The sequence below is a fragment of the Cavia porcellus genome, unplaced genomic scaffold (assembly GCF_034190915.1).
Source record: "Cavia porcellus strain 051 isolate PalLab524CR breed Dunkin Hartley unplaced genomic scaffold, mCavPor4.1 scaffold_25, whole genome shotgun sequence".
Classification (NCBI taxonomy): Eukaryota; Metazoa; Chordata; class Mammalia; order Rodentia; family Caviidae; genus Cavia; species Cavia porcellus.
Genome location: NW_026947508.1, coordinates 45,676,314 through 45,701,726, shown reverse-complemented (window position 1 = coordinate 45,701,726; position 25,413 = coordinate 45,676,314). Strand labels below are relative to the sequence as shown.

The 25,413-nt window shown below is 35.5% G+C and overlaps 1 protein-coding gene across 5 annotated transcripts in view; it reads left to right on the top strand.

Annotated features, from left to right (window-relative positions):
- The window catches only part of Eps15 (epidermal growth factor receptor pathway substrate 15), a 170,439-nt gene that overhangs the window by 56,536 nt on the left and 88,490 nt on the right, over positions 1-25,413 (top strand). For 3 of the 5 annotated variants that reach the window (XM_023562055.2, XM_023562054.2, XM_005000520.4), the window contains exons 8-12: positions 909-968; positions 10,674-10,874; positions 11,753-11,898; positions 19,087-19,243; positions 24,114-24,199. In XM_023562055.2, coding sequence (XP_023417823.1) covers positions 909-968; positions 10,674-10,874; positions 11,753-11,898; positions 19,087-19,243; positions 24,114-24,199 — 650 coding nt within the window. The remainder of the gene's footprint in view (positions 1-908; positions 969-10,673; positions 10,875-11,752; positions 11,899-19,086; positions 19,244-24,113; positions 24,200-25,413) is intronic. The other 2 variants (XM_003463059.5, XM_063236498.1) reach the window with 2 other exon arrangements.

The following is a 25,413-nucleotide window of genomic DNA, read 5'->3' as shown; positions in this document are numbered from 1 at the left end:
ACCATGAAGCCATTCCCCAGCCTTCTGAAAACAAAATTTGCGTGAATTTGATTAACTGCTTTCTCCTTGATTACATAGAAACTGAGAAAGCCTTGTAAAAAATGATGTCATCTTAAATTCATGATTTCTGGGCTGGGGATTTAGCTCAGCTGCATAAACGCCTGCTTTGCAAGTGTGTAGTGGTGAGTTTGATCCCTGATACCAAAAAAAAAAAAAAAAAAAAAAAAAAAAAAATTCATAATTACTAACTTCAACTAGTTGTCTCTCTTCTATCTGCCACTCTTGTATTGTTTTCAGAGTGGTTCCTCTCTACTCTCTCTTCCTATTTCGGATCTTACCTATTTTCTGTCAGCTACCAACCTTTTAATTCCCTGCTGAATCAGAGCACATGGAGTTAAATCCTGGCTGCACTACTCTTAGCCGCATGACTTGGGGCAAACCATTAGAAAACTGTGTCTCAATTTTCCTACATTTTAAATCAGGCACAGTTTCTAGTTTATAGAGTTGTAATGGTTGAATGTGATAATCTATATAATGTACTTAATACAGTGCTTATTACATGCTCCTTGGATGCTAATGATAATTACATTACTGTTAGTACTAATACTACTTCTGTTGGATCACTGTAATATAGATTAGTTGCTCAATAAATACTAATTTAAAAGACAGTTTTCTAGTATCATGTCTAACTTTTTCTCTGTGGTATGATATTTCTAACCTATAATTTTGTCATTTTGTTAAAATTAAACTTTCAGTAGCTTCCCAGTTAAGATAAAGTCCAAATTCCTTTCATTTTATGACCAGATACTTATTTTTATTTTTATATCTCACCAGTATATTTTTTCTCCTTGCCCCCAAGTAGCACATGAAATGAAATAACATTAATCTGTCTCACTTCTCTTTTTAAGGTTTGGGAATTGAGTGATATTGACCATGATGGAATGCTTGACAGAGATGAGTTTGCAGTTGTAAGTAACCTAATGTTCTTAAAACCTGAAATAACTTAGTGGTTTTGTCATGTGAAAACTTATCCTTTTACTTCATTTTTGAAGAAAACTGTGTGTCAGTTTGTTGGTATGAACGTTTTTTTGTGTAATTTGTAGGTTGGTGGCAAATATTTTAAATTAATAACAGAAAATGTGTGTTTTGCCATCTTGGTTTGTTTTTGTGAGGCAGGGTCTCACTGTGTAGTTCAGGCTGGGCTTGAACTCACTAGATAGCGTAAGTAAGCATCCATCCTTCTGCCTCAGCCTCTTGAGTGCTGGGATTATAGGCACGCACCACTATACCTGGCTTTCCATCCTTGTTTCATTTGACTTTAAGGTACATAGGAATATGTGCTTTGGTAAAAATGGTGGTTAGTACTGTCTTTTGTATCCTAACTTGGTGAGATATTTTAGTACCTGAATTTGTGGTAGAATAATGTTGTTTCAGATATATTCTTCAGCTGTCACGTATTTTTCATTGACAGGAAGCATAAATAACACTTTAGTTTCATATCATGAAGGCAAATTTTGGCATCTGATAGTTTGAAAGACCCTATTGAAGGTGTTATCTTAGTAGACTGTAATAAGATATTAATGTTTTCCTTAAAGGTAAGATAAAACTCTGTTGTGAACTCATTCATAATAAAACTTTTTTTTCCTTTTCTTTTTGGAGACAGGGTCTTGCAATGTTATTCAGGTTCATCCTGAACTTCCTATGTAGCTCAGGCTGGCCTTGAACTCATAGCATCTTGCCTCACCTTCAGAAGTGCTGGGGTTATAGGTGTGCACCACCATGCCTGGCCATTTATGATAAATCTGTAATTCTTCTTTTACTTTCTTGATTGATATTTTAGTTCATATTAATTTTACAAAATACTGGATTTCATTGTGGCATTTTCACACATGCATATACTTTTGATTATACCTATGTCCCATTACCCTCCTTATACCCCTCTTCCCTTTTTGCTCTCTTATTTGGAAATTAGTTTGTTCAGACTTTCATTCTGTTTATTTTGTTAAAGAATTGTCTTTTTTTCTTTTCATTTTTGCAACACTTTGGATCAAATGCATGGATGTCCTACTATTGATCTACCAGCCCTTTACATTTTTTGTTTGTGTGTTAGTTGCCCAGGTTGGCCTCCAATTTAGTGATCCTTCTGCCTCAAACTCGTAAGTAGCTAGGATTGTAGGCATATGCCATCTTTTTTAGCATGCGCTGTTTCTATTTCTGATTGCATTGATTTGACTGTTTTCTTTGTTGTTTCGCTAAATTTGGGTAAGGATTTATCTATTTGTTCTTTGAATTACCTTTTTGATTTAATCTCTGTAATTTTTTTGTCTCAATTTCATTAATTTCTGCTTTAATCATTATATAATTTCCTTCATTGTACTAGCTTTAGATTTGGATTCATTTTTCTAGGACCTGTAAGTGCATCATTAAGTTGTTTTATTTGAGTTCACTGTTTTTCTGATGTGGATATTTACAGCTATAAACTTCCCTCTTAGGACTGCTTTTACTGTGTCTGTATAGTATGTGGTACTGGTGTTAGTGTTTGATTCTAGAAACTTAATTTCTTCTTTGATTTCTTTTGTGACTCATTGATTATGCAAGAGTATATTGTTTAATTCCCATTTTCGTATAATTTCTGTGTTGCCACTGATTTTATGTTTGTTTATGCTATAAACAGACCACATACATGACAAAATTTTAGTTCTTTTGTATTTATTTAAGCATGTTTTATGGACTAGTATATAGTCTGTTTTGGAGATAGTTCTGTGTGCTACTGAGACAAGTGTGTATTCTGTTGCTAGGCAGAATACTCTGTAGATTCTATTAAGTCTATTTGTTTGAAGGTGTGGTTTTGCCTAGTAGATCTGTTTGTGATAGTGGGGTATTGAGGATCACCATTATAATTGTATTGCTGTTTATCTGATATTTTCATGTCCAGTAGTGTCTGTTTTATGAATTTGAGTGTGCCAGGTGCATATATATTGACAGTTGTTACCTCTTCTGTTGAATTGTTCCCTTAACCAATATGTGGTAACCTTCTTTGCGTCTTCTGATTAGTTTTGAAGTCCACTTTATCTAAAAGTAGGATAGCTGTTTCTACTTGATTTAGGATCCTGCTGAATGGAACATTGGTTTTATTCTTTGATTTTTTTTTTTTTTTTTTTTTTTTTTTTTTTTTTTTTTTTTTTTGGTACGGTACTGGGGATCGAACTCATGACCTTGTGCTTGCCAGGAAGGCACTTAAGCCACTGAGCTAAATTCCCAGCCCATCCATTCTTTGATTTTAATCTGTGAAGTTCATTTTGGATTTACTATGTTTCTTGTGTGGAGGATACTTTTGGGTTTTGTTTTTTGATCCAGTCTGCCAGTCACTCTTATCTTTTGATTCAGGAATTCGTTGTCTTTTCTTTCTTTCTTTGTGTGTGTGTATGTGTGTGTGTGTGTGTTGAAGGTTCAGTATTCAGTAGAGTGGACTTTTTGCTTGTAGAGAGATTTCTTTAGTTAGTGTCTGCTTTTCAGTGATACGATCTTGGTTTTGCATTTTGGTATTTACCTCTTCAACTTACTCAGTTTAATAGGATCAGACCTGGTTGCTATGTTGCAAGGAGACAATCCAGACTGGTTATATCATTATGTGCAGGTCTAGTTATATATTAATTGTATACATTAAAACATTACTAGCCATTTTATCCTTTTATCGGTGCCCCATACAGACTGTACTATACTGCTGTTAATAGGTTTCTGTGATGTGGAGGGAGGATAGATAGAAGGAGAAAGAGAAAAAGAAAATAATCAGTAAGAAGAGAATAAGAGAAGAGGAATACCACTAGAGGGGAAACAGTCAGGAAATATGAGTCTGTTAGAATTATTTTTATTGCTGGAATAAAGAGCTAGCAATGAGGGATTTGAAAGAATATTAGTGGGAGAGGAAAAAGGGATGCAAAGATAGGGAAGTATATTAGGAGAATGGGAAAGCTGTGAGGGTATCAGAACAGTTACTGTATTAGTAATTAGATGTTTGGCTCATCTGTGCAGTTTTGGGAAGGTTACTCCCTCTGTCATGAAAGGTACTATTTAAGTTAAAGCACTGGTTCTTTCTTCCCTTTGCATAGAAATAGACACCTCATATATTTGCCAGATGAAAGGAGGCACCGAAGAGAAGACAAAGGGATAAGAAAAAAAGGAAGAGACAGGGGCAAAACCACACACAGTTGTAAGAACACAAAATCAAAGTGACCTATTCATTCAGGTCTCTGAGCCATCCTCTACGCCTATGATTTGGTTAGTTGCTTGCAGATGAGTGAGGAGGCTTGGCAATCTGGATGGCCTGCTGAGCCCACCTTCTAGTTGCTCTGGGCATGGCCTTTTTCTCTGTCTCAAGATCCTACCACCTCTCTCATTTTGAGGAAGAGAGGAAGCAATGTATTTGGCTCAGCACCTAGTTCTCTAGAAACAAACTGCAGGAACATTGATAACACAGTGACAAATTAGTTATTGGCATATATGGTAGTAAAAACCAGTTACTATAATATTTTAGTATATGTGCTGCCATAGGAAGCACACAATTACTAGGTTTCTCCTAATATACTTCCCTATCTTTGCGTCCCTTTTTCCTCTCCCACTAATATTCTTTCAAATCCCTCATTGCTAGCTCTTTATTCCAGCAATAAAAATAATTCTAACAGACTCATATTTCCTGTCTGTTTCCCTCTGGTGGATATAATAGCAACAACTCTGTCACCACTGGTAATAGCAAAAGAAATCATCAGGAGTAATAAAGGCAGAGAAATTGGATATTGATATACCTTAACCAATAAAAGCTACTACAAAGCCCTCTTAGCAGAGGTCTGCAACATAGACAAAAAGATAACCAAGTATTAACATACAGTAAATTTCTACTAAATTCAGCAACTGTACAGCACCACCATTAACAATAGATTCAATAATATAGAGTCAACTAAATATCTAAAAATTAACAGTGTGCAATGTTTATACCATTGTTGCCCCTTGATTGATGTGGTTGTTTTTTTCTAATCCATTTTATTTCAAGGAGAAAAAGAAGCAAAAAAGAGGGAAAAAACTAAAAATTCCAAAACAGATTGATGTATTTTGACATTTTGTTTTATTTTTTCTTTTTTTCTGTCTGAAATAAAATGGATTCAAAAAATATAAATAAAAATTAAGAAAAGTTAATAGTATAAATACAAGTGGAGGGAGTGGGGAAGGGAGAAAGGAAAGAAGTACACTTTGAAAAGTAAGGATAAGATAGATGAGGAGGACAGAAATGTTAGATGAAGGATCCAATTAAAGAATAAAAATTATTAGATAAAAGTAACAGAAAAGAACAAACAAAAATAAGAAAGAAGATTAAAGTAGAGCAAAAGAAAGGAAGAAACAAAAACCCCTCAAAAGCCAACAACAAAAAAGAAATGAGTAAAAATATTTCCTCATGTATTTGAATGAGTGGTTTCTTTCCAGGGCTTGTAGTATTGGAATCCCCTAGATATGGGGGAAGGATAGTGAGTCTGTTCTAACTTCTATTTCCTTTCCATACTTTTTGTGTATGAATGCAGAGTTTGCCTTGCCTTTCCTGCTGGTGGAGTCAGTCAGTTGTGCAGCGTTTATCTTTGGGCTGACTTCACTCCACCCCTCCCAGGGTTCCTGTACTACTGTGTCCCACATCACTGCTTTCTTCTTCTAGCATCAAAGCCTGTGGGTTTGGAAGGTGCTCCCTTTGCTCCAGAGACTCCTCTCTGTGTATACCCCAGGCTGTTACAGCTGACCAAACTGAGGCATATACTTAATCACATTGGCGCATAGGGAAAGCAGACAGACCAGTGAGCTCTGTGCAGCAGAGCAGGGCCAGTCAAACAATCTCCTGGATTTAGTGCCAGCACTTTCAAACTCAACCCTCTCAGAAACCACAGGCAACTCATTCTAGAGGGTGAGACCATGTGTCCTTCCCAGCTTAGGCCTGCTGATGCTTAAACTTACAGGGTCTGCATCTAGCTCATGTCCTTGCCACTACTGTCCCTTGTGGCCCCAGTCACTAGGGTAATCTCACAAATCCTGCAGTGTGCTTACTCTGTGGCTTCTGATTCCCAGAGTAGCTCATCCTAAAGGCCTTCCACAATGGCTCCTAATTAACTATGTTCCTGCTGGCTTGAATCACATGTACATGGATGACTGCCTCATGTCACTCAGTAGACAGTCACCACATGTACCATGCATGCCCAGCAGCAAGCCATACCAATTATGACCCCATGGTGAACATGTTAATCACTCTCAAATATGGTGGATGCTGCAGTGGATTTCTTCTCCAACTCTAGCCTGCTGTTGTGAGAAGGATCATTTTCAGAGTAAAAACTCAAGCTGTATTTGCAATTTACAATAACCATGGGCTTTTCAAGGGGCTTTGCCATCACCCTGGCCCATTGTCTCTCCCTGGGGCTACCAACCCACTGCAGGCTTAGCTTGTGTGTTCAGAGGCAGGACTCTTTCCCAGGACAGGCTAGGGTTAGTGTCCCTGTCCCAGCCAGCCTCCTGCTAAGTATCTGAGAGTATGGATGCATCATTTAGCTCAGCTCTGTACTATTTTCCTTAGTTATAATTACTACAACATAAGTAATGTAATTAGAATGATATCATATGACTTGTTCTTATTTACAAGCGTTAATGTTTTTAAAAAGTGAATTTTAAAAGTTTGCCTTAACTGGGCATCGTGGTGCACACCTGTAATTCTAGCATTCAGGAGGCTGAGGCAGGAGGATATAGTTCAAGGCCAGTCTGGGCTCTGAGAACCAAATGGGAACATAAATCGCCAGGGCTTGCTGCAGACCTTGTTCTAGACCTACTCAGTCAGAAATGGGCAGGGCCTAGTAATACGTTTTTCTGAAAGCCCTCCAGGTAAGGAAAAGTTAAAAAAAAAAAAGTGAGAAAAGAAGGAAAAATGAAAAGAAAGCTATTGTAAATGGAGAAGGGAAGAGAGATTGAAGGGAGTGTAAGGGAATGCGGGGGAAAAAAGTGAAGTTGTATCATGTATAGGTACAAATTCTCTATGATGAATGATCATTTTGTATGTTTAAAATGTACCTGTAGTCGAGCGTGATGGCACATACCTGTAATCCCAGCACTTAGGAGGCTGAGGCAGGAGGATCACTGTGAGTTTGAGGCCAGCTGGGGCTACAAAATGAGTTCAAGACCAGTCTAAACTACATAGTGAAATCCTGTCTCAGACAAGAAAACAAAAACAAAAACCAGTAAAATCTGACTGAAAAAGATCAGAAGCCCTCCAGGTTGTACTGATGATTATTAACTAAAATTTGAACAATACTACTTAAAAGTGTAGAGAACAAAAACATACCAGAGAAGAGACCGACTGCTAGTAATTGACTGCAATAGTACAGCCAAAATTGTTCTCTCTCTCTCCAATCTTCAAGTAAAATTTAGGTCTATTTTTGATAATTTTATTTTTAAATCATCCAAGAAATATGCTGACTGCTTTTTAGTGTCTTTCTCCACCTGGGTAAATGCATCTGCAAATATGTTTCAGTTTAAAAACTAGTTTCTGGGATTTCTTTTTGGTGAATGTGGCATCATTTGATTTAGATGATTCTCTTTGTGTCAGAATTTGATTAGGATATAGTATATTACGAAGAGTCACAACCTAGCAGTACCAAAAGTATTCTGTTCCTATTTTATTTGGTGAAAAGTTTTGACATGAGTTTTGTGAAACTATTTTTAAGACAACATGAAAAAGAGTGTTGTTTATTAGTAGCAGATGTCCAGCATTGCTTTTTTGTTCCTTTTCTAGGAAGTGACTCCCATCTGCAGCAAGAGAGGTGCTGACCTTTTAATATGCATACTAGTTACTTAGCAAAGTGCCCAGTATTAGGTATATTGTAATTACTAATTTACAAATGAAGAAACTGGTTATTTGGTTAAAAGTATGTGCTAGCTAGTTTATTTTCTTTCTGGAGTTTCAAATGTTTGGAACCGAGAAAGTCTGTGTATTTCTAAACCTGACATTGAATTCCTTTGAGTGGGCTGATATATGGGGAGAAAATTCTTGGTTTGAGTCAAATGGTGAAAGTTGGTCTCTGCAGCACAGCAACAGAATCACATGGAACTTAGTAGGAATGTAGATTTTTCCCCCAGCCTCAAAACAATCAGCCTTAGGGACTGAAGCCAGGGTTCTAGGTATAGGGTTGTCAGGCTGTTTAGGTGATTCTGATACCCGCTAAAATCTTAAGTACCCATGGGTTACGATTAGCATTTTTGGTTCTAAAGGAAAGCATAGTATTGTAAAATTACATCATGTTAATAATGCTGATAAAAATCTGGATAAATCAAGAGCATCATAGCCAGAATGTCTTGATTTGGACCCCACTGCATGACTTCTTTAAAATATTATACTAGGCAAGGTAGTTTTCATGTCTGAGCCTCAGTTTCTTTATTTGTAAAATATTAAGATCCCTAGAAATCCTGAATCATAGTTACTGTATTGTCAATACTCAATAGATACTGACTTGAAAACGCCATGAAATTTGATTTAGAAGTGGATTTACTCTTGGAAGAAATACAATTTTTAGTAGAAGAAAGAGTATCAAGTAAAATATACAGACTTTGTCTTGGCTGCTGCAAGAATCTTCCTAGAGATTCCAAACTGCTTTGAATAATTTCATATGCTTAAAGGTAGTCATGGAAACTTCTCTAATTCCTTTGTTCTTTTCTTCTTCCACTCTTCCCTTCCCCCTCAGCCACAGATACTTACTATCTTAGCTTTTTGAAAGTGCTTTGAATCTTTTAAATGGAGAAGTTACATCCTAGGACAGTCTATAGGCAGGATGTTTGACTTTGTGCAAGTGCTTTGAGTATTTATTAAACTATTTAAAAATAGGTAATACGTACTTTTGGTTCAAATATCATTAAAAGAAGGTATCTAGTGGGAAAAATCTGTTGTATTCTTACCCTAAACTGCTCTAGTTACCCCTTCTTTACTTTTCTTAAGTTTCTTGTTTATCCTCCTTAAATTTTTTATGCAATTGTAAACATATATGAATAATTTTACCCACCACAGGAGATAACACTATACACACTGTTGAATAGTATATGTTTTCATGTTCATTGATGTGTCTTGGATCTTGGATTTACTGTCACAGAGTGCTACATGATTTGTTTTTTTCCTGGTCTACTTTATTGAAGATAATGAACTGCATCCAATTTAAGTGTGTAATTTGATGAATTTGACAATTATGTTCCTGCAGAGACCCCATGACAGTTAAGATTACATTCCCATTTTTAAAAAAAAGATTATCTCCCCATGATTTTTCTTTTAGTGTGTCATAATATTTCTTTTTATAAATGTATCATGTATTTTTAAACTCGTCATTTGTTGGTGGACAGATGGGTGCTGGTGTAAACAGTGCTACAGTTGATAATATTTTTCCTGCACCATTTCATATGAGAGAAATGACAAAGGAAAGACTGAGTTTCCAAGGACTGCCAGGTGTGGGAAGATAAATTCCAACACAATTTAGTTTGTTATATCAGTTCCTTTGATAATGCCATTTTCAGGCTGCTAAGAATCTAGAATTGTTGTGAGGAGTAAATTCTGACCTTTTTTTGTAGAAAAGCAAGGGGATACCTGTGTAAATTTATGTCCTGCTCTTAGGGGAATATTTTGAGTGGGAAGGCAGAGAACTGTTCTTTTATCTATTGTTTCTTACTTCCCTTAGCTCAGAATGATCCTTAATGCCAAAGGATCATGGTTTTTGGATGGCATATTTTGTTTTACTCTACTATCCAACTAGCAATATATGGCAGTGCCTGTTGACCACAGTGTAGCTAACAAATGCATTATTTGATTTTGGGTTTTTGCCAGTTAGGTTGGACAATGCTATTTTAGTTTGACTTTATAGTTTTTTAAATATTTACTTTTGTATCAAATATCTGTTCATACTCTATCCATTTTTCTGTTGAACTTGGTTTTATTTTCTCTTACTTTATAGAAGCAATACATGTTAGAATGATTATCTTTTTTTTATTGCAGATAGTCTTTTCCCCTAGATGGTCATTTGCCTTTGTCAGTGCAAGAACTTTAGTTGACTAGTGTTTCTCTTAAGTTTTATTTCCTCAAGATACAAAACTTGTTTAGCTTTTATTTCTTTACTTTTCTTCTGTTTTCCTTTTATTTCTCCCCTCTTCCACTTTTTCAGAGTAATTTCTTTTTTTCGTTTCCCCTCTCTTCTTTTTTCTTGTCTCCCTTCCTACCTCTTGTTGAGAATTAAATGCAAGGTTTTCACATTGAGTTTTTTTTCCTTTCTATATTTATTTTACTTTATTTTCAAGAAAAAAGGAAAAGATAAACTTAACACTGAAGTCAAATTTTAAAACAGGTTAGTTGGACTGTTACATACATAAACTTTATTTTGAGACAGGGAATTTCTAAGTCACTAAGTTGCTTAGTGTAGGCTCAAACTTTTTGATTCTCCTACCTTGGCTTCCCATAGTACTGGGATTATAGGTGCATATGACCACACTTGGCCCCTACATAATTTCTTTAAAAGGATTTGAGATAGCTTGAAGATGATTTGTATTAGAATGGGAGTCAATTCATTGGGTGAATGTTGTTAAATGATTTTAATATGTATGATCTTTGTTCATCTGTTTTGAAGGCCATGTTTTTGGTATACTGTGCACTGGAGAAAGAACCTGTGCCAATGTCCTTGCCTCCAGCTTTGGTGCCACCATCGAAAAGAAAAACGGTCAGTATATCAGGCTCAATGAGATTGATCCCCTCATCAGCACCAGCCAAGGAATCTTACCACTCCTTGCCACCTGTAGGCATTTTACCTACCAAAGCACCGTTAAGACAGGTATAGATTTATCAGTGTTAAAGGATTTTTTTTCTTAACAAAATGCATGGCATTTAACAGTTGATGATTTGATAAAGATAGAAGGAACAATCAAACACAGATTTAAAGCTCTCTCTGGAACATGAAACTACACAATGTGATGTCCCAGAGAAGATAGATACTCTTGCATTGCTTTAGGTCAGTGGTAGTGAACCTATGACAAGAGCGCTACAGCAGACTGTTTGTATCATTGAAAGCTCTGAAAGATTCACTATCACTGCTTTAGATCATACAAATCTTTAATTGACTTTGCCTTGATTTATCTGGAATTAAAGTTTGAGATGAAGGTGCTACATGCTAACACAGCATGCTTGCCCTGGCATGATTAATACTTGTTTTTGTTTAATCTCTAGTTAACTCTTGACTTTTTTGGGATCAGATTATCCAATTCTGGTTTGTCCATGACCTTTTTCTCTAACCTTCACTTTCCTCAAGTTGAAAAAAACAAAATAATGACATAATGTGCAAATTGGCCAATTCAGCTAACGTTATCAGTGATGAATACAACTATAGAAAATGAAGATTGAAAATTATCTGAATATTTTGTTTACAAGCTACCTGTGGGAATGGGAATTTAGGTCAAGAGCTAACTATGCTTCAGTTTACTCGTTACTTAAAAGAAAATAAAATGGGCATTTATAAATTTAGTTCCACCTGACCTGTATTTTTGTTATTTTCATTATACCACAGCATTTTGGAGGTAAGACAGTCTTACAGTTAGTGAGATAAGACTTCTTCAGAATTTGTAACAGATACTATCATGGGTTGGAAGAGTGATGCTCCACAGTTTGTTCTGTTTTGGCAGAAATGCTTTTTTCCCTCTTTCCTACCCTCTCTAGTGGGTTGTATCCCCTGCAGAAAAAGCTAAATATGATGATATCTTCCTGAAGACAGATAAAGATATGGATGGATTTGTATCTGGATTGGAGGTCCGTGAAATCTTCCTAAAAACAGGTTTACCTTCTACCTTACTAGCCCGTATTTGGTAAGACTTTTAAATTGATTCTTTTTAAAAAATACTGTGGTTTGTTGTTTTTTTTTTTTTTTTTTTTTTTTTTTTAGTCTTAATGTTGACCTTAGGGAAATTTTTATTTTAAAGAGAATAAAAAGAATGAAACAAAGCAAATCAGAACAGGAAAATGTACGCAACACAACACTTCACAATAAAACAACTGGATATCAACAATAGCTAACATAATGCCCCTTTTCTTTGAAATAGTTGAGCAATATCTTCACACACAATAGTATCAAACATAGCAATATAGTAAAAAAAAATTTAAAAAATGAAAGCATTATAGGACTTCAAAACTAAATAACAGGAAATGAACAATGATTGCTGTGATACCTCATTTTCTCAAAAAATTTGTCTATAACATCACACATAATAAAATCAAGTAAAACACAACAGGATAGAACCAATCAAAACAGAAGAACAAAAGCATGGTAGGACTTCAAAACAAGATGATAGTAAATCAGCAATAGCTGCCATAATGTCTTGTTTTCTTCAAAATAGCGTTCATACCATCTCACATAATAAAATCAAACAAAACAAAATAAAATCAGACCAATGAATGAAAGCATTATAAACTTCAAAACAATATAATAGGAAACCATGATTACCATATTTCCCATTATATTCAAAATAGCTGCCCTTACCCTCTGAAAGCATAAAATGTAACAAAAGACAGAACAAAACCAAACCTAATACAATTGTGTAAACAATGTAAGAGTTCAAGATAAGACAATATCCACGTTTCCCTCTGTTTGCTCTTTTTTTTAAACTTTTATTTAAAGAAAGACTAAACAAAACAGAAAATGGGTAGAAATAATACATACTTTTTTTTTTTTTTTTTGGTCTTTTTCCTTTTTATCGGTACCAGGGATTGAACTCACGACTGCCTGCTTGCAAAGCAGGTGCTTATGCCGCTGAGCTAAATCCCCAGCCCCAATACATACTTTCAAAAAAAGAATAAACAGTAAAAAAATCACTAGTTGATATTTACATATTGTCCTCTTAAATAGTTATTCAAGATACAAAAGTGGAGCGTATAAAGTTGGGTTTCAAACAGCAAGACTGCAACCAGTTCTATTTCAACAAAAAATCACTCTGAGCAAAGAATAATAGTATTGCTGGGTTTCACATTAGGATACTCCTGGATCATTTCTGGGTACTGTAGTGTCTCACATTTTCTTCAAAATATTTGTTCATTTATCATGTGTCATAAGGTCAGTTCTCATAAACTGTTTATTGGTTCTACGCATGCATGAGTCTTAACATGTATTCCTATCTTTTCTATATTGGAGGAACAAAACAAAGCAAGACAAAATGAAACATATTCCTATAAACACATAAAATGAAAAAGACATATAAGACTGCTGTACAAGGGTTCTACTGTGGTTACTGTGTTGTCTCTCGTTATCTTCAACAGAATTGGCTATATCGTCAGACATAGTATAATTGAATATATCAGTTCATAACAGTATTAATAAAAACACAATTTTTTATGTAGTATAAAACTTCAAAAACAGGTAGTAATCAAGCCAGAATGGGTATCATAGTGAGTCTTGTCATCTTCAGTGTAATTGCCTAAACTCTCAGACTTGATACTATCAATCATATAAAGTTTGAATAAAATCTGTCAATATCAAACAGCAATCAAACAAATCAGATTTAACTAAGATCAGTCATGATAAACCAGTGTTAAGTCATCCAGGGTTCCAAATTAAGTTAATAGGAAATTAAAGATGATTACTGTGTTATATCCTGGTGTTTTGGGATACCTATCTATGCCCTCAAATGTAATGCAAGTAGACAAACTGGAATAGAATAAAATCTGTCTAAGCAGAGTGGTGCAAGTAATAGGGGTTTTAATTTTTGATACACTATTAACAATATCTTATGCCGTCTTTTTAAAGACCATTCCTCCCCTTTCACTTCCCCAGGGTGCACTGTGTATTTTTGTTCTCACCTAGACCCTCAGTTTTAAATTGGGGGGGTGGGGGTAACCTGCTATTTACCTAAGTGGTTCCAAACCTTCTCCCTCCTAGACTTGATCTCTAGTTATATTCCTTTGTCTATTAAAGCCTGTCTTTCCAGCCTATTCACAAATACTGGTCTAGTTGCCCCTATTACTCTCTGGCTCCTTGTCCCATAGAGCATTGTTTTCCCATATTTGATTTTCAGTCCATATACCCTTTTTCAGATTAATTATATTTCCTATAAAGAGTATCTTAGTGAACCCTACCTCCTGGTCTACTCTACTGTGATTCTCTTTCTTTTTTTAATTTAGTATATCAAGGCTGTCTATATTAGAGTTTATAACCAACCTTCCCTGCCTCATTTCTGTTATGCTCTTTGTTTGCCATTAGCTGTCTGCTTGTCTTCTTTATTCTACTTTCTACTCCATTCATTGAGGCCTCTCTGCCACTGTTCCTGGAATCCTGTACTTTTCTGTCTCTCTCTTGAATGCCCTGCAGTATTCTCTGTAGAGCTGGATTAGTGGTCGAGAATTTCCCCAGTTCCTCTTTGTCTTGGAAGGCTCTTGTTTCTCTATTAATTTCTAGAGACAGTTTGCAGGGTATATCAATCTGGGCTGGAGGTTATTTTCTTTCAGGGATTGGAATATTTTGCTCCAAGCTCTTCTTGACTTGATGGTTTGTGTCGAGAAGTCTGCTGTAATTCTGATGGGTCTTCTTTTATAGGTGATCTGTTTCTTATCTCTGACAGTTATTAATATTCTGTTCTTATATTGAATTTCTGGGATCTTGATTATTATATGCTTGGGTGTGGCTCTGTTTTGCTTGCAGGTGGCTGGAGTTCTGTATGCCTCATATATCAGAATATCATTTCCTTTTCCTATGTTTGGGAAGTTTTCCTTAATTATTTCTGTGAATAGCCTTTGTAGTTCCTTTGTTTGTACCCCTGCTTCTTCATTCACATTCTTTATTCTCAAGTTAGAGATCCTCTTGTCGTCTTCTAGCCTTTGTATTGTTACTTCTTGTTTCCTTGTTATTTTTAAAAAGTTTTCCCTTTCATCCCACATTGAAAACCTGTCCTCCAGTTGGATAATCTATCCTTAGTTTCTTTGAAGCAGTTTTGCCAGCTTTCAATGGAGTTTTTAATTTCCTGGTAATCTCTTTCAGTCTGCTTCATGTATTCTATGTTTTCTTTATGTTCTTTATCAAATGGTTCTCTCCTTTGATTCTTCCATCTCTGTCTTCTTGAGAGGTGTTTAGCATTTCTTTTATTAATCTGTTTATATCTTGCTTTACTTGATTAACTATTTCACTTTTGAACTTGTCTATGAGGTCCTGAATATTTTTCTTTATGTCCACTGATGCCATGTCAGTTATTGCATGTTTGCTGTCCTCAATCTCTTTTGTATTTACCTTTCTTGGATCAGTGTTCTCAGGGTTGGGGGCTGGGCGATTTTTCTTGTTGTTTCCTCTTCTCATATTTTTTGTTTCTTCCATACAGGCATATAAAGAAGGCCCTAGTCCCTTTTTTTGTTGTTGATTCTGGTTCTTCTGAAGCACACTGGCTAGGTGACCCTGCCTACTTCAGTGTGTTATTTTTTTTTTTTCTCTTTATTATTGGTACCGGGGATCAACTCACGACCGCCTGCTTGCAAGGCAGGTGCTTTTGCTGCTGAGCTAAATCCCCAGCCCCATGCAGTGTGCTATTGAAGTGCACATAAGGAAAGCATATGCCTATCCCTCCTCTCTGGGTCAGCCAGCCCACTGAGGTCTTCACTACACCTTAGTGTGCGCAGTGCTTAGGCAAGTAAATCTAACCAATCCCATCTGGGAAGGGAACTACTGACAGAAGTCTCTGCAGTACCTGGTTTCTGTCAGTCCTGCCCTGTTCCAAGATGTCATTCCCTTTCCCTTGGAAAGGTTTAATTCCTGACACTTACCGCAGGTCAATGCAGGTCCTCTACTGGCTCCGCTTTTGATCTCTCTGATCCTGACCTCAGTGCACCCACACCCCAGCGCGACCATGGCTCTGGCATCAAAGCAGCAGGAACCTGGGCAGTTCGCTGAGCTGCAGCCACGAGAGTTCGGACATGCCAGCCAGTGCAGTTCTCTGGTTTGCTGCTCCCTTCTGCCCTTGCATCTCCTCACCAAGGCCTTCAGGACTTACCAGCCACCAGGTTCACTGTGCCCATGCATCCCTGGGTTCCAACAGTGCTTCTGGCACAGTGGGACCGGCTCTGGTGAGAGCACTGCCAGCTACCGCCTTCTTCTGTTTCAAGGTTTTTTTTCTTTTAATTCTTTCTGTGGGCTTCAGTTCTTACTTCAGTTTCTTCCTTGGTCAAGGGGATCTACATCTTTCCTGCTTTTCCTTCTCCAGAATGCTATATTCCAGCATCTGGGATTTGCTGCTTACTATTCCACCATCTTGCCAGATCTCCAAAAATAGTTTTTAATCACTAGTTTTTCTTTTAGTCATTTTTGTGAACAGGGTAATTTCTGTTTCTGTGGTACTGGGAATCAAACCCATGGGTATTCCTACCATTGAGTGTCATTGCTGTCCTTTTTATTTTATTCTATTCTTATTTTTATGTTTATATTTATATTTAGTTTTTGTGGTACTGGAGATTGAACCCAGGGGTCACAGTAGCTCCACGAGGGTCTTTCTTATTTTTTGAGACAGAAACACCATAAATGAAAAGCCAGACATAGTGGTACACTCCTGTAATCCCAGCACTTGGGAGGCTAAGGCAGGAGAATTGTTTGTAAGCTCAAGACCAGCCTGGGCGGGGAGCTGGGGATTTAGCTCAGCGGCATAAGCACCTGCCTTGCAAGCAGCCAGTTGTGAGTTTGATCCCCGGTACCGATAAAAATGAAAAAGGCAAAAAAAAAAAAAAAAAAAAGGACCAGCCTGGGCTACAAAGTGAGCCAGTCTGAACTGCATAGTGAGACCCTGTCTCAAAAGGGCAAAAAAGGAAAAAAAAAAAAAAAAAAGAAGAAGAAGATGATGAAGAAAAGAAATTGCATAAATGGCTAAGTTGCCCAGGATGGGCTCAAAGTTTCTATTTCAGGTCTCCCAGAGTGCTGGAATTATAGGCATGTGCCATCATGCTCAAGTTCTTTTTATGTTTTTTTTTTTTTGTTTTGTTTTGTTTTGGTGTGGTTACTAGGGATCAAATTCATGACCTTGCACTTGCCAGGCAAGCACTTGTGCTGCTGAGCTAAATTCCCCGGCTCTCTTTTTTTATGTTTTTAAGAAGAGTTTCAATAAGTCTGCACAGACTGACCTCAAAATTGTGATAATCTTGCTTTAATCTCCCAAGTAACTGATTTAAAGAATTCTTTTTAGAAAAAAAGAATTAAATCTGAAGAGGTCTTTTGGGTAATAAACAAAAGCTTGAAAATATGTTGCTTGGAGCTTTATAAGATTGACAATGTCTGTGTTTATTGCAGTGTTAAAGTCTTATCAATTAAAATAGAAAACAAGGAGAGAGAAGTTTTGCAAGAGAGAAGAAGACTGGGGTTGGGGATTTAGCTCAGTGGCATAAGCCCCTGCCTTGCAAGTGTGTGGTCATGAGTTCAGTCCCTGGTACTGATAAAAATATATATATATCTAAAAACTAAAAAAAAAGGGAAGAGGACCGGGAGATAAATGGGAAAGCAAGGAGAGGGGAAGGAGATTAAAGAATTAAGATGTGTTATGCACGTGCACTAACTCCCCATGAAGAATATAATATTATATACTGCAAACATATCCTAATAAAATAATAAAGCAAAAATTGAAGGGCAAATTCACATATCCAAAATTTAAACAACATAAAACATCTTTAGGCTGTACCTTTATCATTCTGTAGAATATATCTATAACATCTTTACATAATACATTTCGTACTTAAAAAAGAGAAACCTTACTGTCTTTAATGAATTGCATTTTAAATATAAATATGAAGATCCCTTGTAGTGTGTCTGCTACCAATACAACTATCTTACACCATAGTTTATTTTCAAGAGACAGCAGGGATAAAGAAGGAACCACACTGTTGCAAGAGAAACTTTAAAAAGAACAGAACAGAGGAGGATAGTGGGTCTTCCTTAAAAGGACAAGTACCAAGTCTTGAGAAATTAAACATGAATAATTTATATTATTGCTACTTTTAAGTACCCAGATTAGGCACTGTGTTGCATAAATGCACCTCTCACAGAGGATGATGGCATTATACTCAGACCTTTTTTTTCCTTCCTTCCTGTCTTTTTGAGACAGGGTTTCACTATACAGTTTAGACTGACCTTGAACTCACTTTGTAGCTTAGGCTGGCCTCAAACTTACAGTGATCTTCTTGCTTCAGTCCCCTGAGCTGGGTTTACAGGCCTGTGCCACTGTACTTGGCAACCCAGACTTTTAACATATTTTTTCTTTAATTCTTAGGCATTATCTCTGCTTTATAGATGAAGAAACTATGGCTTGAAGAAGTTAAAATTTTGGGTCAGATTATAAGGAAGAAATAAGTACAAAAGCTGCAATTCAAATTATATTTAATTCTATACTCTGTAGTTTTTTTGTCAGGCCACATTGACTTTCAGGGAATTAAACCACACTTCAGAAAGCTGAGACTTAAAATGAAAAAGAAAATAGAATGAGGTGTTTGTTGTTTTTCTTCAAGTGATTTTGTGAAGCTTTCCAGATTGCTGCCTTCTTCTTAAATGTGATCTCCTTTTGCAGCCATTCTTTCTGTTTAAGCTTGGTGATCCTTGTATCCTCCTACTCCAAAAACTGCAGGAAACAAACTGACACAGAAGTTTTTGCTTGTTTTAGAATTATTACAGCCACCAGTGAACTAAATTTGTTGAGATACAGATTTTACACTTAAATGTTTTAGCATTAAAAATTTGGAGGTTATGGAATGTAGAGATTCATTGGTCACAACTTTTATATTGTAGTGGTTCAGGAAATTGATAAGAAAATCAAATTAGAGGCTTGTACCCAGCAGCAGGGTGACCCTTCTCTTTTTTAACATGTTAATTGATTTATTTATTCTACCAGTTGGCTCAGTTTTGGACAAGCTCCAAATTGGTACGATCTTTTTTTTGAAAATTTAACCAATTATTTTTTCAAAAGTACATAGTTGTATTTTTTTCTCCTAGATATTTAGGATGGTTGTTGTAGCATTTATATATATGTTCATTTTGCTTATTTGTACAGGGCATTATGTGACACAAAAGACTGTGGGAAGCTTTCAAAGGATCAGTTTGCATTGGCTTTTCACTTAATCAATCAAAAGTTAATAAAAGGCATTGATCCTCCTCACATTCTTACTCCTGAGATGATTCCACCATCAGATAGGATGACATTACAAAAGGTAAGGCAACTTAAAATCTGAATTCATTAGTAGAAAGGTACAAGTCAAATGAGAGTTGATTTCGAAGGAATAGTGGAGAAAACATACCTGACTAGGAACAGAGCAGTACACCATTTGTGGTTTAGTTTATACCTGTAAGTGTACTCACACATTTTGTAAAACATGGTTGGTCTGTAGCTTGTTTATCCTACTATTCACAACACATAATGACAACTATACTTTACAGTCTTAAATTGGAAAAGGTAGTGTTGCCTTTTCCTTCATTAATTTGTGAATTTTTTGAATACAGTGTTAAAAGAAAACTGAAAGGATTAAATTATTGGGTTTCGTTTCATCATCTTATAGAAAACAGTATAAATTTGAAAACAAAATCTGGGTAATGATTGCTCTGTGTCAGTTTTATGTATTAAAGCCCTCAAGAAACACATTGTGATAAGAATACATCTTTGTGAGGTTTTTGCCATAGATGACCCTTCATTCCTGAGTGTACAGTTAAACTTCATACTGGAACAGCTAGAAGCAAGTGTCAGTAACTTTAGGTTTCAGGACAGCAGTAAGAATTGTCAAAACCATATCACTTTCATTGTGTCATTCTTTTCTTTCTCTCTCATATAGAAACCCTTCTTACTATAATTCACTTACAGTATCTTGGCCTTTAATAAGCCTTTGAAATGAGATACTTTAGTGTCCATTACCCTTTAAAAATAAGTACTTTAACTTGTGGCCTGGCATGACGTTGTGTGCCTGTAGTCCTGGCTACTGGGGAGGCAGAGGTGAGAGATTTGCTTGAGCTCAGGAGTTGGAGGCCAGCCTGGGCAAGCATTGAGAGCTGTCTCAGAACAAAACAAAACTTTATCTCTTTAAATCCCTTATGGTCTTGAAAGTAACTGTTGGTGTGGGGATTCTACGGGGCTGTGTATAATAGTTGTCATATGTGCTATGTATAAGAACATCTCTCAAATATTCATAGAATATCTTGGTTTTACATTAATTTTGTAACATTTTAAATTTTAAAAATTCTATTTTAACAAAACTAGTAAACATCAAAACTGGATATTTTTCCAAGTGAAATTTACTGCCAGCAGGTATAGGGAGTTTCTGATACAAATTAACACATTCCCACCAGGTTGACCATCTGATGGGACTGTCCCATGTTACCAAATGGGACAGTTATGCATATACCACCAGGGTTCAGAGCCACCTGGCAGCAAGACATATAAATTATAGCTCCATTGCAAACATGTTAAAATTCTTATTTTTAATAAAATAAACATTTAATTGTAAGCTTTCTGAGATTTTTTGGGGGGGTCACTTTCTGAAATTTTAGAGATCCTTTGTGATACATGATACAGGTTCTCTTAAATTGTGGAAAAGGCTAGAAGTGATACCATGAGAAAGAAAGATTCCTGGATTTTATGTTCCTAATGGTGATGATGTACCAGAGGAACAGTCTGTGTTCTAATTCTACAAAGCCATAATGTGTATAAATTGTGTTTAATTGTGTCTAAACAGATTATTAGGTTTGTATTTATGCCCTACACTGTGTATCTTGTTTATGAAATGCTTTGCTGTTTCATCTTTTTACCCATGTGGATCTTTCTTCCCTTGCCATCTTCATTTGATCACCAGCTGAGACTCTCATCAGCATGAATTACACATCGTGACAAAGATTTCTGGAACAAATTATTTGGAGTATCTTTAGTGTTCATGAATACTTGAAGTTGCATCTGGTGTATGAAGTTTTTAATTTACTAAATTTCTGAGATGATCATTTAATGGAACACAGACACTTTGGTCTTTGTGTCAAGTATCATTCATTGAAATGGAATTTTATCACTCTTGTCTTATCTATTAACCAAAATTTTTAACTTTAAAAATTAAAACTTGAATTTATCTTTCAGATAATCTCTTTTCTCCTTATAATCTGATTTTTCTAAAAATACTGCATTTTTTTTTTTTTTGGCAACTTTGACTAATCCTTTTTTGAATGTTACTTTCCTTTCTCTCTTCTCTGTGTGTGTGTTTTCCTAGTTGGGACTATTTTTTCTATTTTGCAGCACTTTGCTTTTTGCCTTATGCTGTCAGTTTCTTTACTCTCTGTCCAGTTAAAGCCTTATTTTATCCTTTTTTAATCATTATGGTTTGTACATATATTTTGGTTTGCACATATATTTTGAAATTAGAGGTTTTTTAATGCAGAACATACCTAAACAGCATACTTTTGTCATGTATCACTTGGTCCTTGTATGTATTTTAGCTTGCCTTCTTTAGGCTCTCTGATCCTTTTAGAATCACCAAAGCAGGATTTTTTTGTAGTGCACAAAACAAGGAGAGAGAAATATTTTGAAAGGAGGGAATATGTTACATTTTTCCTTGCATGCCTTTATATACTATATATAATGTTAGCTAAACTTTTTCTATACTTCTAGTTAGTTACATGCCATTTTAGTTATCTAGGGCATTACCTTCTAACTTGTTTGAAATTAACTTACCTCACTTTGTCTTCTTCATACTATTTTAACAGCAAAAGCTGTCAGATATGAGTCACTTTTTTAAGAGTGACAGAAAAGGTGTGGAAACCATGTGTTTCTTGGGACTTTGCACCTCTGGTAGAAAATTTCTCACGAGCTCCTAAGTGATGGGAGTAACTGTTGGTGATAAAAGTGTCGTTGTGTTCTTCTCTCAAGCTGTCTGGGCAGTTTAGCTTATAGATCAATAGTTAAAATTGTAGTGAGTAAATGTTATAATTCAAAAATCTACTTTTAAACTTTCTAATTTAATATAGTATTATTAAGGGCCACTATATCAGTGAAATACAGTAAAACAGTTAAGAGGTGTATTTATATAAATCTGCAGTTAAGCCAGGCAAGGTGGCACAGACCTATAATCCTAGCATTCTGGGAAGCTGAGGCAGTAGGAGTCTAAGTGTGACCCTAGCCTGGGAAATTTAGTGATTTAGACTGTTTCAAAATGAAAAAGAGTTGGGATCATAGCTCAGTGTGAAGGCCCTAGTAGGTTCAATCCCCAGTACCAAAAAACACAAAACAAAATATCTCCCTCGCAAATTCTGCAATTGATATAAATTGAAAGTTAAATCCTCACAAATGAATTTTGATAATGATGGTCAAAACAAAACAGCTTAGTATTAAAAATACTTCATGTTAAAAAAATAAAAAAATTTAAAATATTAAAGTGCATTATAAGCTTAGTATTAAAGTATTAATGTTAGTATTAGTATTAGTAAAAATGCCGTGTAGTGTAAATAAATATAGAAAGAATCATTTGTCAGTTCTTATTGATGTATGTGTTCATCAGATTCAGTTTTACCATAATAGTTTCATTTACCTTAAATTATTTTGACATGTAGGTGCTGGGTGGCAGAGTATAAAATGGCACTTGACAAGACTTTTGATTAAGCTCCTGTTACTAGGTTTAACTTTGAACAATCATTGTTCTCTGACCTAAAGTGAAGCTAATAATATTTGCACCACCTAACCCACTTTTCAGATTAGTTTTGAGAATTGCCTAATAGATCGACAGACAGTACCTACCAAATTATAAATGATCATATAAATGCAAGGAGATGTGTTACTGGGAGTTCTTAGGTTAAGTTTCTGACATACATTAAATATATATAACATAAGTTTTAGAACTACTAAGTTCTGTGTTTTACTAATAAAGTCATCAGTTGATCAGGCCTCTATTTTAACATTTCTAAAAGGTGTTTATTTTGTTATTTGTCAATCTGGTTTTAGCATGTGATATCAGTCAAGGATTTAATAGAGCTTATTGTTTTGCCTTGACTTCAGCTAGCTGTATACAGCATCAGTGATCGTTTACAATGGAGAATTATTTCACTTAATTTGTAGAGTGTGCAGGACAGAGGTTATTTTTCTGTTTTATAGGTGAAGATCATGCAGCTAGTAAACAGCATTGAATAAGCCCAAGTAGGTTTTCAAACTACGGATACCACTCAGATCAATTTCAGTACCTTCATTATTGAAAGAAAACCGTATGTAAAGAATGCCATCAATGAAGACAATTTCATATGTGGTACTGTTTACTTTGGAATGTGTCTGAGTAGTTGGTTTTACTTTAGACACTAAAAATACTTAGTAAAATAAATATTTGTTGAATTAAACCAATCAATGTTATAACTCTGAGACTGAGCAAAATTTACTCTGTGCCAGATGATACAAATTGAGATAAATTGCCATCCTTTTCCCTAAGAATTTCACATTTCAGTAGAAGATTTAATTTATAAATCTGATACAGTGGTACCTTAGTCCACAAACTTAATTCTTTTCCATGATTCTGGTCATAGACTGAACTGAATGAGAACCTAGTCAAATTCAGTGGTTAGATTCACTGTTGACTTTAGGAGAAATGTTACTCTTGTCCAATTTGGTTTGCAAACAGAATCATAGAAAGAATTAAGTGTGTGAACTGAGGTACCACTATATTTTTTTTTATTTTGTTTTGTTTTTTATTTTTACAGTGCTGGGAATTGAACCTGGGCCTTGAACATGCTAGGCAAGCACTACATCCCCCCCAACTTTCTGGCATTTGTTTTATTGCAAGATTCTGGAAAGACTAGGATCAAGTGACAGACATTAGGGTGGGTGGGTAGGGGTATGTATTATAGAATATAATACATATACTATAGAATAACAGGTTTTAGACAGTTTAGAAAACTAAGTACATAATTACATAATCATGTATTACACTATTATTTTAGTAAATTAATTGAAAGTATTCTTAATGTAAAATGTGCAATACTTTGTATCTGTGTTTTTTAACATTTTTAGTACTTTGCCTCATATCATGGTTGTATAATAATAATACATAATTGTGAACTTTTTGTTTTTAGAACATCATAGGGTCAAGTCCTGTTGCAGATTTCTCTGCTATTAAGGAGTTAGATACGCTTAACAATGAAATAGTTGACCTGCAAAGGTAAGTAAAATTACAGCTGACTTCATGTATATACATACTCATACAGTGTATATGTGCATAGTACATGAGTGTACATGTACAGTTAAGTGTAAACATACACACCTGCAATCACCCCCTTGTTTCTAATGCATAGTTGGTAAATTCTACTTGGTAAGTAACACAGTTTTACTGAAATGGAATTGATATGCTTTATTTCATCAAGTATGAGGCACCATTAACAGCATGTCTCATTTTTTATATATCACTGAAAAATTAGGCCAGAGAGATAGCTCAGTGACACAGCACCTGCCTGGCAAGCACAAAGTCCTGAGTTCGAATGCCTTTACCTACCTATCTAACAAAAAAAAAAAAGGTAAAAAATACCCAATAACTATTGGTTGTAACATTGATTGTATACTTTCACTTCAAATAGGAAAAAACTGTGTATCTTTGAAATAATAGCCTTTCTTTGAATATTTGAATTAAAGATTAGGGCAACATTTAAAATATATTTTATGGAAGGAATGATAAATACAGACATTGTGCCAGGTAGTTTCAGAACTATTATTTTATCCTCATAAAAACTGTGACTTGAACAAGGCAGTGGTAGTCTTGTTTTATAGATGAGGAAGTTAAGGCACTTAGATAATTTTACCAAAGCCATACAAGCTTGTCACCGGTAGAGCCTATACTGGAAACCAAAACTATTTGATTCTAGTTGAGTCTTCTTTCTTTTGCATAGGTTCTGTGTAGAACATATTCAGATACAATTAAGATTTCAATATGAGTACAGTAGTTATTATTGATGGTCCCTAATACAGTACCCTTGTTTCGTGATATTTTTCATATTCATTGTAAAAATGACTTCCTCAAATTACTTTTTTTTTTTTTTTGTCTTTTTCCTTTTTATCGGTACCAGGGATTGAACTCACGACTGCCTGCTTGCAAGGCAGGTGCTTATGCTGCTGAGCTAAATCCCTAGCCCCACTTTTTTTTTTTTTTTTTTGGTAGTGGAGATTGAACTCACGACCTCACCCTTGGCAGGCAGGTGCTGATGTCGCTGAGCTAAATTCCCATGCCATCCTCGAATTACTCGACCATTTTTCCATCTGCAGGACACTGGATTTTTTGTATGTATACTTTTATTTTTCTAAAAAAAATATATAGCTTGTGGAAGCAAGTATGAGTTTGATCCCCGGTACCGATAAAAATGAAAAAGACAAAAAAAAAAAAAA